The 14834-nt window shown below is 43.7% G+C and overlaps 1 protein-coding gene across 5 annotated transcripts in view; it reads left to right on the top strand.

Annotated features, from left to right (window-relative positions):
* Window positions 1–14834, top strand: part of LOC110856890 (synaptotagmin-7) — a 53865-nt gene that overhangs the window by 10000 nt on the left and 29031 nt on the right. For 2 of the 5 annotated variants that reach the window (XM_035857352.1, XM_035857351.1), the window contains exon 2: window positions 2291–2529. In XM_035857352.1, coding sequence (XP_035713245.1) covers window positions 2297–2529 — 233 coding nt within the window. In that variant the 5' untranslated portion in view covers window positions 2291–2296. Of the gene's footprint in view, window positions 1–2290; window positions 2530–13870; window positions 14774–14834 lie in introns of those variants that run through there. The other 3 variants (XM_035857353.1, XM_022105475.2, XM_035857354.1) reach the window with 3 other exon arrangements.

Below are 14834 nucleotides of genomic sequence, written 5' to 3'. Positions count from 1 at the left end.
GGCTTCCGCGGCCACTGATAACCAGGCTGAGGATGGATAAATACAGACAGTGACCGCGGAAGCGTGAGGACAGAGGGGTAATGTCACCATTGTTCGATCTCCCCATCTTATATAAACCCGTCCGTCCCCTATCCTACAATGTTAATGTCCCCACAGCTTCCGCGGCCACTGTGTGGAAACATAATAGAACAAGTTCTTCCCTATGTGTGCAACTTCCAGATAGAGGAAAGAATTGCACATTTATTTTGTGAACATTTGTCATCATCCACTTATTTGCCAGGGTAGGGTTTCGCAAAATAATAAAAGAAATCATGGTTGTGGAACGTGGAGGAACGATTCGGCTGCTGCTGCTGGTCTGTAAAAACAGGGCAAGTTCCTCCCTAAACAACAAAGGCTTTCACTCTCCAGTGCCCCTTGGATTGCTGGAGGAATTCTGGTCTCAAGTTTCGGCCTGCTTTGCTTCGCCATGCACTAAACGATTTCAAAGTAAGCAGCAGAGAATGAAAACAAGGTTGCTCAAGTGAGAGAGAGAGTCCCTTTGAAATAAAGCAAAATTTACAAGGCCTCCTTCTTCCACTCCCACTCACTCTTCAGCGTAATTACTTGTTACCTTTGTAGATAAGGGGGGGAAAGTACAAGGTAAAAATAACATTTTGGTGGAATGGTGATAGCTAGAATTTCAGGGGGATGCACTTGAGCAGTTTATTGGCAGTCACTGTCACGACCTTCGGGTATGTGCATAGCTGGAAAATTTGGTATATATCTATGTAACTTGGCCGGTTTTTGTGAAATTTTAGAGGTTTTGCAAAATTCTTTTTTGGAAAACTATGAGATTTTTGTTTTTCATAATTTATCAAATTGAGTTGTTTTTAGTTTGCAAGATTATTTCATAAATTTTGTACAGTGGGAAATAATACGGTGTCAAGCAAAAGTGAGTACACCTATTATCCAGTTTTAATATGTGGGTGATAAAAATAATTTTGATAAATAAAAACCTTAAGGTGACATAATCGAGATAATATGTCGGATGACTTGGATGACATAATTCAAGCTTCAACTACTCACGTCAATAACATTATGAATGCTAATGATAATCAGAAAATAATAAATAAATCCAAACCAATTTTAAATAAATAATAGCATTTCGCCGTGCAAAAAGAAGAATACAGATAATACTACATAATATAATGAAAATTCAAACTATTTGTTAATTATTAAGTAGCAATGGCTAAAGGGGATGTTTGTCCGTGCGGGTATTCATTACTTCTCAACTCAACGCAACACGATTTTTAAAAAAATCTGCGAATTTTTCAAGTCAAATTTTTTTTCAAACTTTGTTTTGCTAAAGCGTTTGTTTTGCGTATTTTGCTAAAATTTTTAACGATGCGAACTCATAATGAATACCCCCAATCCGCCCTTCTGCGAGCATGAGAACTCTCGAAAGAAGCACTTTTCACTTCTGTTTTTGACGGATATCGACAACAGAATTCCAATTACTTGCAAAGTAGAGTTCGACCCTCTTGAGCACCACCACCTTCAAGATAAGAATATGTTCACCTTGCAACATGGTGGGCTCACGTGAAATAAGTAAAACATATTGAGTGGGTAACTTATGTAACTAGGTTTCCAAATTGGTGCCAGCATATGCACTTATTACAAAGTTTGGAATACCTATATGTACTTTTTGCTAAATATACCCAACAGTCACGACTGAATTTCCCTTTTGGAGGGACAGCTATACTCATAAAATCATGAACTTAACCTGCTTAACTCAATTTCTCATCATTTCATCACCAATTTACGTAATTAACTGGGCAATAATTGCATCCACACTTGCTTAAACTTCGTACTTCGACTATTTATCGATTATTTTTTTTCCTCACGTGAACGACAAATTTTTTAACACCTAGCACTCTTTACTGTGGATAATGTGCATCGAAAAAAAAACAGGTCACAAGACATTGTAAACAGGTGAAAGTAGTCTAGACAAAAAAATTGTAGGTTCTACCGGACAAAAATAGTTGCACATACGAATATATCGTTTTCTCCCAACAAGTGTGCCACTCGTGGAAATTATGTTTTCCCTTTGTCCCCGCCAGTGGCCGCGGAAGCCATCTGGGGACATTAACATTGTAGGATAGGGGAGGGCCGGGTTTATATAAGATGGGGAGATGATGGGGACATCGAACAACCGTGGGGACATTGTCCCCTCACGCTTCCGCGGCCACTGGTCCCTGCCAAATCAACCAGGCAGGTAATCTATTAATGTTTTCTCTTATTGTCATTGCAGTGTCCAATGGAGTACAAAGGAGCAACCTTCACCCTCACATTGATTCTTCTCGGCGTCGTGTCAGCCATGGGGCTCGCTTATATAATTTATTATTGTTGTCGCAAACGGAACAAAGCGACCGGAGGAGACGAGGAAAGCTTACAAGGAATTCTGATTGATGGGACCAGCAGCATCAGAGAGACACCTGCAAAAAGGCAAAACGGCTTCCTCAAAATTACCGCACCACTTCTTAAGTCCAGGTTTGTCATGGCACCACACTGCCACCACTCACGCCGTTTTTAATCTACTTTCCTCAAAGTTTTGCTTGCCAGGATTCTATGTTTGTATGATACACATTCTTCTGATTTATTGACACACAGTGGCCGCGGAAGGGCGAGGGGACAGAGGGACAATGTCCCCATGGTTATTCGATGTTGGCATCATCTGCCCATCTGATATAAACCTCGCCCCTCCCCCCATCCTACAATTTTAATGTCCCCCGATGTCCCCACCGCTTCCGCGACCACTGTTTACACACACACAACATTTCACACCTTTCAGCACATACAATTCAGGGAAAAAGTGTCACAAAAGCAAAGATTCTGGTTGCAACAGTTCCGGTCTGAATCAATATTTTCAAAAAATTACCTCAAATTTGTAACCACTACTTACTTTTGAGGCCGGTTTTTTTAATGCTTCTCTTAACAAGGTCATATTTTCTCGAGCATGAAACTACCAGGAACGACGTCTACCTTTTCAAAATGGATTAACCAGCGGTACACACACACACACCTCACCGAACTAACTTGCTTGGAGCTTTTTGACTCTTCGAGATAACCGTATGCGGTCTATCGACCCTTCATTTGAGCCTGTTCCCTCTTCCCCACTCTGGACCAAAGCTTATGAATATTTAAATGCTTTACTTTCTCCCGACATAATACCATTGATCGAAAATACGTCATCTTTGCTCTCTTCTGTCTACTTGGCGAAAAAATACGGGACTTTTACCCACCTGCATATTTCATGACGACCGAGCTGCAGGGATGGATGGCTGAGATTGTGTTGATTACATGGACGACGTGCGTCAAATGCAAGGCTTGCATTATTATTATTATTTTCCTTCTTTCCTTCGCTATCGTTTTCAATCAAAATCAGTTTTCGAAATGATTACGTGATGATACAAATTCGCAATCTGGCTGCACAACGGGAGTGCATAATATTTTGTCTGATCATCATCACTCGCCGCGGAAGCGTGGTCCCCACGGTTGTTCGATGTCGGCATCATCTCCCCATCTTATAAACCTTAACGTCCCCCGATGTCCCCACACCTTCCGTGGCCACTGCTCACCATCAATCCACTAAAATTGGGCACGTCGTAGTCCTCATCATTGCCCAACTTTCTCCCCAACAAAGATTAATTTCAAACATTTCAATTAATTCGTGGTGAAAGTTTCTGGCATGAAGTTCATTATTGTTTTTACTTCTTCTTATCACCGTTTGTATGAGTGACGTCAAGCGAGATTGCGGCATGCATGCTCATTTCACATTTGAACTTGTTCTGAAAGTGTTGACTCAACAATGCATGCCACGCCACGCCATGGGCGCCCGAAATACGTACGTACGTATGGACACATGGGAAATAAATTAAGCCGGGAACTTAATTCTTCTCTGGGCAGTATTTGTACGTATGTACGTACGCAGTGGATAAATAGGGCTCAAAATAAAATTGGTTGAGCGAGTTGACACAGTGTGCTGGGCATAGATAAGCGAGCAGGTGGGGAAGATTGGATTAGTTAATTTACTGCGAGATGCACTCAACATCAAAGTTGGCACTCCATTGGCAAATATTTGAGAAATATGATGGAAAACGAACGCAGGGTAAACAGATGGTTGGCTGGTAGGCTGGGCTGGATTTCATCACACCGTGAATGCAGATGTATGTACACATCCAAGCAAAATATCTAACGTAATCTTCCACACTTTCCATTTCTTTCCGATCGGACCAGGAGGACGAGGGGCTAATTAATCAGACGAAGATGATGATGAAAATTAAATCAGGGCAGGCACCATTAATCTCCAGACAAGGTTTTACTTCGACTTCATTATCAAAGTCAAACAGTAATTATGCATGGGGCGACATGGCGTGGGAAGATGCCCGAGTGAAAATTTGAACGGGTTTTGTGCAGAAATTTGGCCCAATTTTCGGCAGAAAAGCTTTATGTAGAGCGATTTCTGAAGAAACATGCAGAATTATGCACATACATGTTACAAATTTTTTGCAGGATTATGCAAAAAAAATACAATATACATAGAATTTTTTGACGATTTCTGCAGAATTCGACACAATAACTTCTGCTCGGGTGGGTTATCATAATTTTCAAATTTATCGACTTCTTCTCATGATGGGTACTTGTTAGTTTTTGAGTGTGTGCACATATGCACGTCCGTAAAGCTAGTGTCTTTCCTGGCCTGGTAAATTATTCCTGCGACATCATGTGCCGGCCGGTATGAATAATTTGATACGAACGTGTCTGCAAGACATACGATTTTTAATATTGATGTGATTTCCCCAATTTGGCTTGAATGATTTACCAACTGGAGGAAAATATAGGGCACAAATTTACATTTCAATGTGTATGTAACATAAAAAGTGAAAGTGTTCCTAGAAAAATAATCTAATTGAATCCTCCTCCCCATGAATCGAAACGATACGTATCAGGATCAATAATGTCTTATTTTTCGACTAGTGTACGTAACCAGTTCCCTTTTTTAATGTCAGACTGAACTTTAAATTCCCCCCGAGAATTTATTTCCATCACGCCACGCCACGCCACTTTTTCTCTATCCGCTTCACAAAAGATTTTACAAGTCACGCCACCCGTACATACGTAATTTTCTTTAATGAAATACATACACAGACTTGATCCGAAACCCGTAAGTCTTATCTTCCTTTGAGAGATTTTTCCTCAAGTAAATTAGACAAATTTTGGAAATTGGGAGTGACAGCTATCTATTGGGGGAAAATGCTACGGACGTCACTACCAACTCCCCAGCGTACAAAACGTCGTAAAACTGCGGGTGAAGAAAGAAAGTTGCCAAACTTTCCCCCAGACTTGAACGCCATCCTGAAGGAAAACTGGGTTTCACCGAGTTCCGCAGAACAGCGGGAGGAGGAATGGTCTGTCTGCGGGAGAAATTTTGCCCTCCTATTTTCCAGCCAAGTTTTGGCATGGCTGGGCCGCATTCCGTCTCTTTCTCGGAGAAGAAGGAGACCAAACGCTTGTCCCAGAGGCCCAGTTGCAATTTCTTGAACTTGGACAGAACATTGATTTTCCGTCTCAGCCTGCTCCTTCCTTCGCAGAGTGAAAGCCACTGCTTCGCTTTCTCCACAAAATGATTAGATACAGCATACATGCATCTATATGTAAGCATGCATAGAAATAAGGAGAACTTTTTGATATACATACATTTTCCATTGCCACCACCACCATCGCCACCAGTTCGTCGTCGTCCAACACTAAAAACGTATGCACGCAACACTATTGCGTTTCATAAAGTGAAAACATGCATATGCAAATACATATTTTTTTCTCTCTCTCCTTTTCCCATCGAGGGAAAGAACCTTTCTTGTTATTGTTGTTGAACTGGATGGCTAAAAAGAAAGAGTTGATTATATTTGTGTTCTGTTCTGTTCTTTATTTACAAACTGTGTCATATCACATTACGAAAAAAAGGGCGTCATGATCCAAAGGACGAGGCCAACATTGACAAAGTCGTAATGATGCATGCTCGTACGTAGGTAAGGACACGTAGGTAGGTGGGTGGGTGCTGTATGTATAAGTATGCGGCACGGCTGCCTACCACGTGGGGGAGGGAGGGATGGATGGAGGGGAAGCACACTGGCCTAGATTTAACTGACTTCTAGGCCTGCTCGACATGTCGCGCTCTGTGACATGGTTACACATGACGAAAAAAGGAATGGACCCAGCGCAGAAAGGTTTGTACAAGTCCCAGTGGAAATAACTTATTCACTTTCAGAGGTTGTCCGAATACAAAACATGTTCCCCATGAACTTGCTGCTGCCTGTTTCTCTCTTCCAGCTCAAAAACTTGACTCCCTTCTTCTTCAAGAAGAAGATTCGTTCGATGCAACTGACTGCAATCCTGCTCCTGCTGCCGATTCCAGCCATACTTTTCTCTACCCACTACTGCAATACCAATCTCATTCCTGCCTCACTTTCTCCACTGCTGTCCGTCTCCGATTACATATTATTCCTCCCATCCCTTCATCTACACGGGGAGCCTGCATGAGAAAAAGCCACGTTGCTCTAAACTTGAGAGAGCACATTCCTTATTCGAGATGCACGTTAAAGTGTTTACTTAACGACATTCGAGTCACCACTTTTCTGCCACTGGCAAACAACATTGCGGACCGTGAAGGACATCGGTCGGTGGAGGAAGAGAAAGCCCAGAGTCCAGTGAGAGAGGAAAATTGGCTTCCATTACGGCGACCAGACCAGAGAAAGTGAGAGAGAAAGCGAACGAGCGAGTAGTCGTGTTACTAGATTGGAAAGAGTGGGAAGAAGCAAGATGGAAATGGCATAAGGACACGTTTTTCCTTTTTGAACAAATTATGCGACTTGCCCTCACGGACTTAGATCATGGCCGGTGAAAGTCTTCTTTTTAGTTATGACTAGTGCATCAAGCAAGCAACTAGCTCAGAGAAGAAATGTGATGCCCGTGTCGTCGCACACCATTTCACACGTTCTTCCACCTCAGCTGCTATCATCCGGCCGAATCAACCACCTCTGTTTCAAACGGCGTCGTAAATGTTCATAATAGTTATGATGCAAATAAAAACCACGAAATGAACCTGGCGAAATTTTAGTTCAACTCCCTCCTCGAAGGCCATCCGACCACTACTACCTGTCTAAACCTCCTCGTACTCTCTAAATTCTCGACATCCTCGTCCCCATCTCCTCCTGCTGTGTGATCATCGTCGTAAGTGTTATCCTTTAATGGGGAAGAAGATGGGAGAAAATTTCCCATTCCCGTTAGAAAATTGGTCATCCATCCATTAGTTGGTCGAGAGAGGGGGATGGAAAAGGCAACAAATTCTGTGTACATTCAAGATTATGGCATTTTCCTATGATTGGTAATTCCCTCAGGTTCCACTTGTGTGGCAAATGGTCAACCCTGCCTGCTTGGCACCACTCGGCGTGTCTTCTTCTTCTTGGGCCGTATAGCATCACTTACGGAGAAAGTCTCCCCCACTACTTCTGGATGACATCAGGGAAACGGATTTATCCTGCGGCGGCCACTCGGAAAGTTATAAAAATCGCAACAGAGCTGTACGTACGCGGCCTTGCCAACACTCGTCAATATTTGCTCCTTGTCGGTCGGAGAAAGTTGCTTTTTCTCCGAAGAAAAAGAAGGACTCAATATAAATATATCTCTCAACTTTTTTATCTTCCCTCTCAAACCGACGAGGACAATTTTCTTGCAGAGTTTGCTCGCGAATAACACTTACTTTCTTGCAAAATTGGGGCCAGATTCCAGAAGAAAAAGAAGAAAGAAAAAGATGCTCCTTTTCCTACTTCCTGAAATCAAATACAATCTCGTTTTCTTAATTTTTAATGAAAAAAGTAAACCAAAAAGAGTAATAAAATTCTTCAAAGGATGATTACAGCCAAGCCACGCCACGAAAAGGAGGGGAGCAGGATGAACAAAATTCCTTAATGCCGAGTATGCATGTTATTTCGATATAAACGTAGCGTCTCTAAACCATGGCTGGCGTGGCTTGGGTTGGTGAAAGTTGATTTGTTTGATGTTGTGTCTTTGACGCGGAGGAAGATTATCTTCAACACGGAATGCAAGTCGTGCTTGAAAGATTTTATTCAAATTGAGATTCCTCCGGATTGCGTGGAGATAGGGCAACTAGCTGTTTATGGAAATTAGGAAACAAATGTGATGGCAGATATACATCCTCTTTTAACCCAGAATCAGTTGAGCGAAGCCTTGAGAATGAGCTAATAAAGTAAATTGAGCCTGTTAGATAAAGACATGCAATCTAATCCACCTGATCCCCTGGTGCCCTGCCCATCCATACCTCGCTAGTAGCCCTCCGTCCACTACTCCTCCTCCTCCCAGTAAACCATGCTTTCCCCTCGCAGAAAGAAATTGCTCTTGTGTTGCTATATTATCATTATAGCCGAAAAAAGAGCAGTTGTTGGTCTCCCGTCGTCCTTCTCGGTTTAGTTTCTTCTTCTTTGAAAGCCTCAGGAATTTTACCTGATTACTCCGCAGAAAAACAAGAAGAAGACCATGATTGTGGAGGCAGAAGGAGAAAGCAAACACTGAAATCAAAGCATTTTTGTTGGACAACTTGGAGCGAAAGCTGGAGTCATTTACGTCTGTCTTTCAGTCCATCCATCTCGTCTCCTGTCTTACTTTCTCCTTCCTCATTCCTTGTCGTTTGATCATCCATCCTTCTCCGCATCTTTGTTTGAAGTAGGAGAGAAAGCTGATGATGGTGGTGGTCGTGGCCGTGGAATTTTTTATTCGCCTTGCTTATCAATGATCGTGGTCGTCCTCCTCACACATCACAATTATTTCGATTACACTGACCGTCACACACACACGGAGATGATGTCGACCTGCTGATTGCAGCGGCACCGTGTCCCCTCCGCTTGAATGGTTTCTTATCAACAAAGCGAAACCTAGTCCAGTCTCACTTGGTTCAGCATTTTCCTCCTTCTCGCAATCCTCCCGAGGATGAAAAGCTATTTATTGCTGCATGTGTATTTCATGAGGGGAAAAGAAGATAACTTTCCCTCTATATGATTATTATATGGAGTGAAAGCACCACCATCATCATCTTCACGAGGGCAACCATTCTATTTACTTTCTCCATATATATCGCCTCCTCGACGACTTTATGTTGTTCTCTTGTTCGCCATTCGGCATTCATTTAGTGGAGAAAGTTTTCTCTCTCTCTTCTTAAAGAAGAAGATGTTCTCCTCAAATGGGGACACGTTCATCCTCCCACTTCCATTCAGCCTCAACTTGCTGCTCCTTGCTACTCCTACGCTGTGTGTACGAGTGTGTGTGTGCATCAAAGCAATTCTGACATCCGAGACAAATTGTCAAATTGTGTCCGTCTACGTATATGGAAAAACCTAGACCACACACACAAAACTATCTTGAAGGGTAGCCTGCTTGACGAGGAGAAAGTCAACCTTGCCGTTAGATTAGTTGCGCAGTTCGTAGAGAGAGAGGAGAGAATAACGCTATTTGAATTATTGAATGGAACCATTTCGTCAGACTTTAGCAAATCAATTCTCATTTGATTGACTTTCCAAATATTTGCACACGAAACGACTTCTGGATTCTGGATGGGAAAGACGACAGAAAGAGGACGACTACTATTCCCCCATTTGGCCCCGGAATGTCACAGCTTTCTCGAATATTTTCCAAGACGAAGCAAGCGACGCTCAATTTGCACCTCATTTGTCTCACCACTAATTTCTGGGATGGTTTGTCTTTCCTTTCTCTGCATACTTGTGCTGAGGAGAAAGCAGGCCTACATTCATTCTCTTGATGGATGACGGCTTATGCCACACTTTGTTTGTTTGTTAGCGGATATCGCTTCATTACTGACATCATGGATGAGATAAAGTTTGGCTAAACGGCACTCAACTTTGATTGCCGTGGACTGCTTTCAGTCAAACGTGGTAGTGGTAACTGGTCTGGTCGTGTACCGGAAATATGCGGGTGGAATTTGGAGAGAGAGAGTGCTGCTCGGTCATAAATTCTTGCAGGTCTATATGTATGTTATGTATGGATGTATGTAAGTATGTATCCGGGTGGCTTGGTTGGTGGTTGAAGTTTGCTCAGAATTCAATTCCTTTTGGAAGCATATTCTGAGCAGAATGCGAAATGAAGAGGAGAGATTCTGTCCTTTTTCATAGCCACTTCTTGCCTGCGTGCGAATGTTGTGGTTTGCCCACCACCCAGAATAAGCAAACCGAGACGTCGTCCTCGGCGACGGCGACGTCGACGTATCCATATTCTATCCGCCTGCCTATCTACGTCTTTTGCCCTTAAATATTTATCCGGTAGAGAATCTCTGTTCTCTGTTACCTGTTTTGATTTTATTGCCAGCTTTCCTAATCAATGACACTCCTCTCCACAAGTGAAGTCCGGCACTAATGGGAATATTCGGGGGGTGGTGAGCATACAAATTTCCACGTCGAGATTTATGCTCATGGATAAAAAAAGAGAAGAAGCCAGTCCTGCAGCAGGAGTCGAGATTGGGTGACTTTACTTCACTTGGTCCAGTATTAACCCTCTCAAACCGTGGAATATGGATGGATGGATGGATGTAGGGATTGAGATTTGGCTGAGCAAGTAGGTGAGGTTTGGAGAGAGCACATTCTCCCGCACATCTTTTTCCCAGAAGAGATCCAGATAGGCAAAGATAAGAGGATTAAATATCCCAGAGTCGATTTGAGTAAGAGAAGCCGCAAGGAAGTTACAACTGGATTTTTCACCTCTCTCTCTCTCTAAATGCTAAGCAGGCGGACATATGACCCTGGCTGGATGGATATATTCGGGTCAAATGTCCCACTACTTGATAAACCCTTCCGCTTTCTCTTCCCACTTATGCCACCTCATGGGAAATAATTTCGACCCATTCCCCCGTATAATTTTATTTAAACGAGTTTCGCAAATTTTTAATTAAAATGGACTCGCTAAGCTTATCCGGTCGGGAAATATATGACGCAATTCTTTAACAAGATTCATGTTCGTCAATGGGAAATTCACATTATTCTCTCTCTCTAAAAAAAAGTAGGGGGGTGACAAGCGAATTAAAAAACTTTCCCATTGTCCTCACCCAACTATGCGGGACGACGACGACGATCTATTTTTCTTCGATATGACATAAGCCCATTGTTCATGTCGGATACACATGGCCGTTATAAGTGCTCGTTTAAGCTGTTGCGGTTGGTCGGACGTTCTGATAAGAAGAAGGAGGAAGGAAGAAGCATGGAAGCAATAATTCTGTTCATTTAACGTCGCAAAAAAGAAAAAAATTGCAATAAACAAGGCAACTAATGCGAAAAAATACGTAATATGCAACTGTATTTTTCACGGGTTGTTGCACACTCTGTTATTGTTTTCCTCTTCTTCTTCACAGTTCATGATTTCTCTTCTTCTCTCTCGAAAACAACAATTTTATTTACAAGCGTATTTCGAAATAATTAGGTAGCAACATATTTTCCCGACGTTTTCACCCCGTTGCATCCTTTCCCCAGCGTTATTCACACTTTAATGAGCATCTGCAGAGCTTAAAAACTCGGGTAATAATGATTTCATAGTCGAATAGGTGATCCTCTGTGCGGTTGGCTCACGCCCTCCACTCCTCGACTAGAGTGGAGTATATGATATGCATGCCTGGTGAGTGGGCAAAAGTGGAGGCTTAACTTTACAGGGACATTGACTTTTACCCTTCTTATGTATATTCGCCAAATAAATTAGCGCACTACTTATTCTCGCGCAGTGAAGCGAGTCGAGGACAAATAGGATTATTGTAGTGGTTCGAGATCGCTCTTATCAGTGACGACGAGTGGAATTTAACCACCAACATGCACTCTCTCAGGGAAAAAGAAATCTCCACCCACGCCAGCCAGCCAGCCAAAATTGTGCCTACAACAAATATTTCACTCATTCCTAGCTGTTTACCTTTAATTACTCAAAGTTTCCCCGGCTCGTCGTCGTCATCAGTGACGAGGAGACAATGGAAGGTTGTGGATGACGCCCTGAGTCGCAACTTGACGGAGTGAGAGAGATATGCATGCCTGGCCTGGCAGACGGAAGAAAGCATTCAAATATAATCATTTATCGCTTCGCAGCTCAAGAAGAAAGGAGAAGAAGAAGCATTAGAATGAGACAAATGACAAGTTCCTCCTCTTTTGCATGCATACATTCCACGAGGAGGAGGAGGAGGAGTAGTCTGCCACTTATCCAGCGGTGGTGGTGGTGGTGGTGGTCGTGATGGTGGCAGTATTGGTGCTACGGGGATACCGATGAAGTAATATCTATCCACAGAGGAAAATCAATACGACTCTTTTGGTATCATCCACTAACCACAAATTTATTAGAAAGCATGTACATACATACAATCCCAGTCCGGAATAATGCTGCGGCAGGGTTTTGTAGCACATAGTTGCAGAGCAGGAGAGCTCCATCGCTTTCCTTTACATGCATGCATTATCTCACATTGCATATTTCGGAGAAAGCAGGCAAGGAAAATGTATGGTGAGAGAGGAGGAAGAAGAAGAAAAGTGGCGGTTGCATGTGCAGATATGTAGCGGTACAAAGTTTATGGAGGTGTGGCAAGGAAATTTTTGCGATAAAATTATGGCACAAATTTATCCCGGCGCTACATATTGGCTGGATGTGTACATATGCAGATTTGCTGGTGGTGGTAGACCTTGACAGCTCGGAAATGGTGGTGGTGTTGGGAATATATGTGCACATCTCATCTCATACAACAACCTGCAATATCATATTGGACGGATGGTTGGAGCTGGAGCATAATAGCATTGTCAACAATAGGACACCACTCGGCCGGACGGGTGGACGGGTGGACTGGACAAGCAGGAGGCTCAAGATTAGACTTGTTTTGATAAGAGCAGAGGTCAAGCAAAGAAATACTTCACGGTCCATCTGTCCACTTAGTGGTTATCACCTCGATTGAGAACCCCATGTGAGGCGGAGAGAGAGGATTCTGTCCAGTCAACTGTGCACTGCCTGATTCTCGTCACTTTTACGACTACTTTCCCTGTCAGGCTTCCTCCTCCACGATGGAAACCAGCTCCACCACAATAATATCGTCCGTCCGTCTTTCGAGGAGCGGATTTAGCCAAAAGATTTGAGACTCGTGGTCGTTACTTATTATTGTTGTCGTCCAAAAGAGTGGGCAGGTTTTTGGGAATGACATATGTTTCATGTCAGGGAGGAGGAGGACGTCCAGTTTTTTTATCTTCATCCGGCCACCTCGCCGTAATTGGAGTCGTTGATATTTGACAACATTACTAATGAAGCAATAATAGAGTGCAGTAATGATGACGGGAAGGGAACCCGTGGTGGTGGCGACTGAGGAAATAGAGACACCTGAGCATGATGTGGGTCTTGATTGGGATGTGTGTGAGTGAGCTGATTAATAGCGGACCCTAAATGGCAGCGGCATCAGGGCATATGACAGGTCGGGTTTGCTGGCTGCTTGCTTTCTCCAGAAGGAAACAGTGGAGAAGAAAGCTTGCATGGCAGGGCGACATGAGTGATAGAGCCGCCGCCACCACTACGTTGTTGTTGACGGTGGCGTGGTGGTGGCGGTTGGTGCTTGGGCCGCGTATAAGATTAGGTCGGATAAGAGGGATAAGACCACCGAGGAAAAGTTGATATCCCTCTCCCGCTGCTTCTTCTTGGTCGTTTTCTTCTTCTTCTTCTTCTGGTCGGTGGGTCGGAATGGCTGGGAGTTCTGGTCTGGTAGCAGGAGAGGCAGGTAGTCCGGTCAAAGTGAGCACGGGGAGGGAGAGAAAGCAAGTACGTACGATAACGTTGCAGGAACTGGCTGCGAGATTGTTGGCAATTTGGAGGAAGATATCCACCCGTGGAGGCAGCTGGTTGGCGATAGGGCAGCCGTGCTATCTCTCAGTTCGGAGTGAGCAGAGTGTGGGGAAAGTTCTCTCTCTTCTGGCATTCTCAACCAAACCAAACCAACACACATAACCTTCCTCTTATTGATTTTGGGCCCAGTGAGTCCTACATCGCTCCCAAGACTAACTGAGTAACTGAGTGAGTGAGTAAGAGAAAGCGAGAGAGAGAAAGCACGCTGCCGAACTGAACTGCTCTCTATCTCGCATTTCCCCTCCTCTTTGTCATTGCCAACAAGTAGCATGACACTCCTGGAACGTAGCCTTTCTCCAGCCAGTCGCCAGCTAACATGTCTACAGACCACTCCTCTCGCCCTGCAGTGTAGCCCAGTCCCAACAGTGTGCGTGTCTCCCCGCAGCAGCAGCAGCCACCACCCCCACTGACCGACCGACCGAGATCTCTCCTCACTCACGGCGACTAAACGTGTTCTTGTGTGTCACCCAGCTCGTCTGAATTTTGCCCTCATCCCCTCATCCCTTCCACCCTTGACCTTGTTTTCCCCCTTGACCCCTAGAAAGTAAAGTAAAAACACAAAGTGCGCGTTGACTACCCGAATATCTAACCATATACAAAGTTCCCTCTCGCCATGTGCTGCTCTCACGATTCCTCTGCCTCCAAGTAACCTTGAGCGAGTCGTCGTTGTCGTCTTTGTTTGTGAGTGTGAGGAAAATCCAACCCGTGACCGTACCATCATCATCACCACCACGGCCATCGTCATGTTTGGAGGCCTTAAAAGTCACAGTTTATCAAAGCTTGCCCTCTCCAAATTCCTTTCTCAAAGCATGTAAGCATTCTTCCACTCTATCATTCTGCAAATTACTTCCTCGCCGCGTGAGACAAGAAAA

This window comes from Folsomia candida, unplaced genomic scaffold (genome assembly GCF_002217175.1).
Source record: "Folsomia candida strain VU population unplaced genomic scaffold, ASM221717v1 Fcan01_Sc017, whole genome shotgun sequence".
Taxonomy (NCBI): domain Eukaryota; kingdom Metazoa; phylum Arthropoda; class Collembola; order Entomobryomorpha; family Isotomidae; genus Folsomia; species Folsomia candida.
This window is presented reverse-complemented; position numbering and strand designations above follow the sequence as displayed.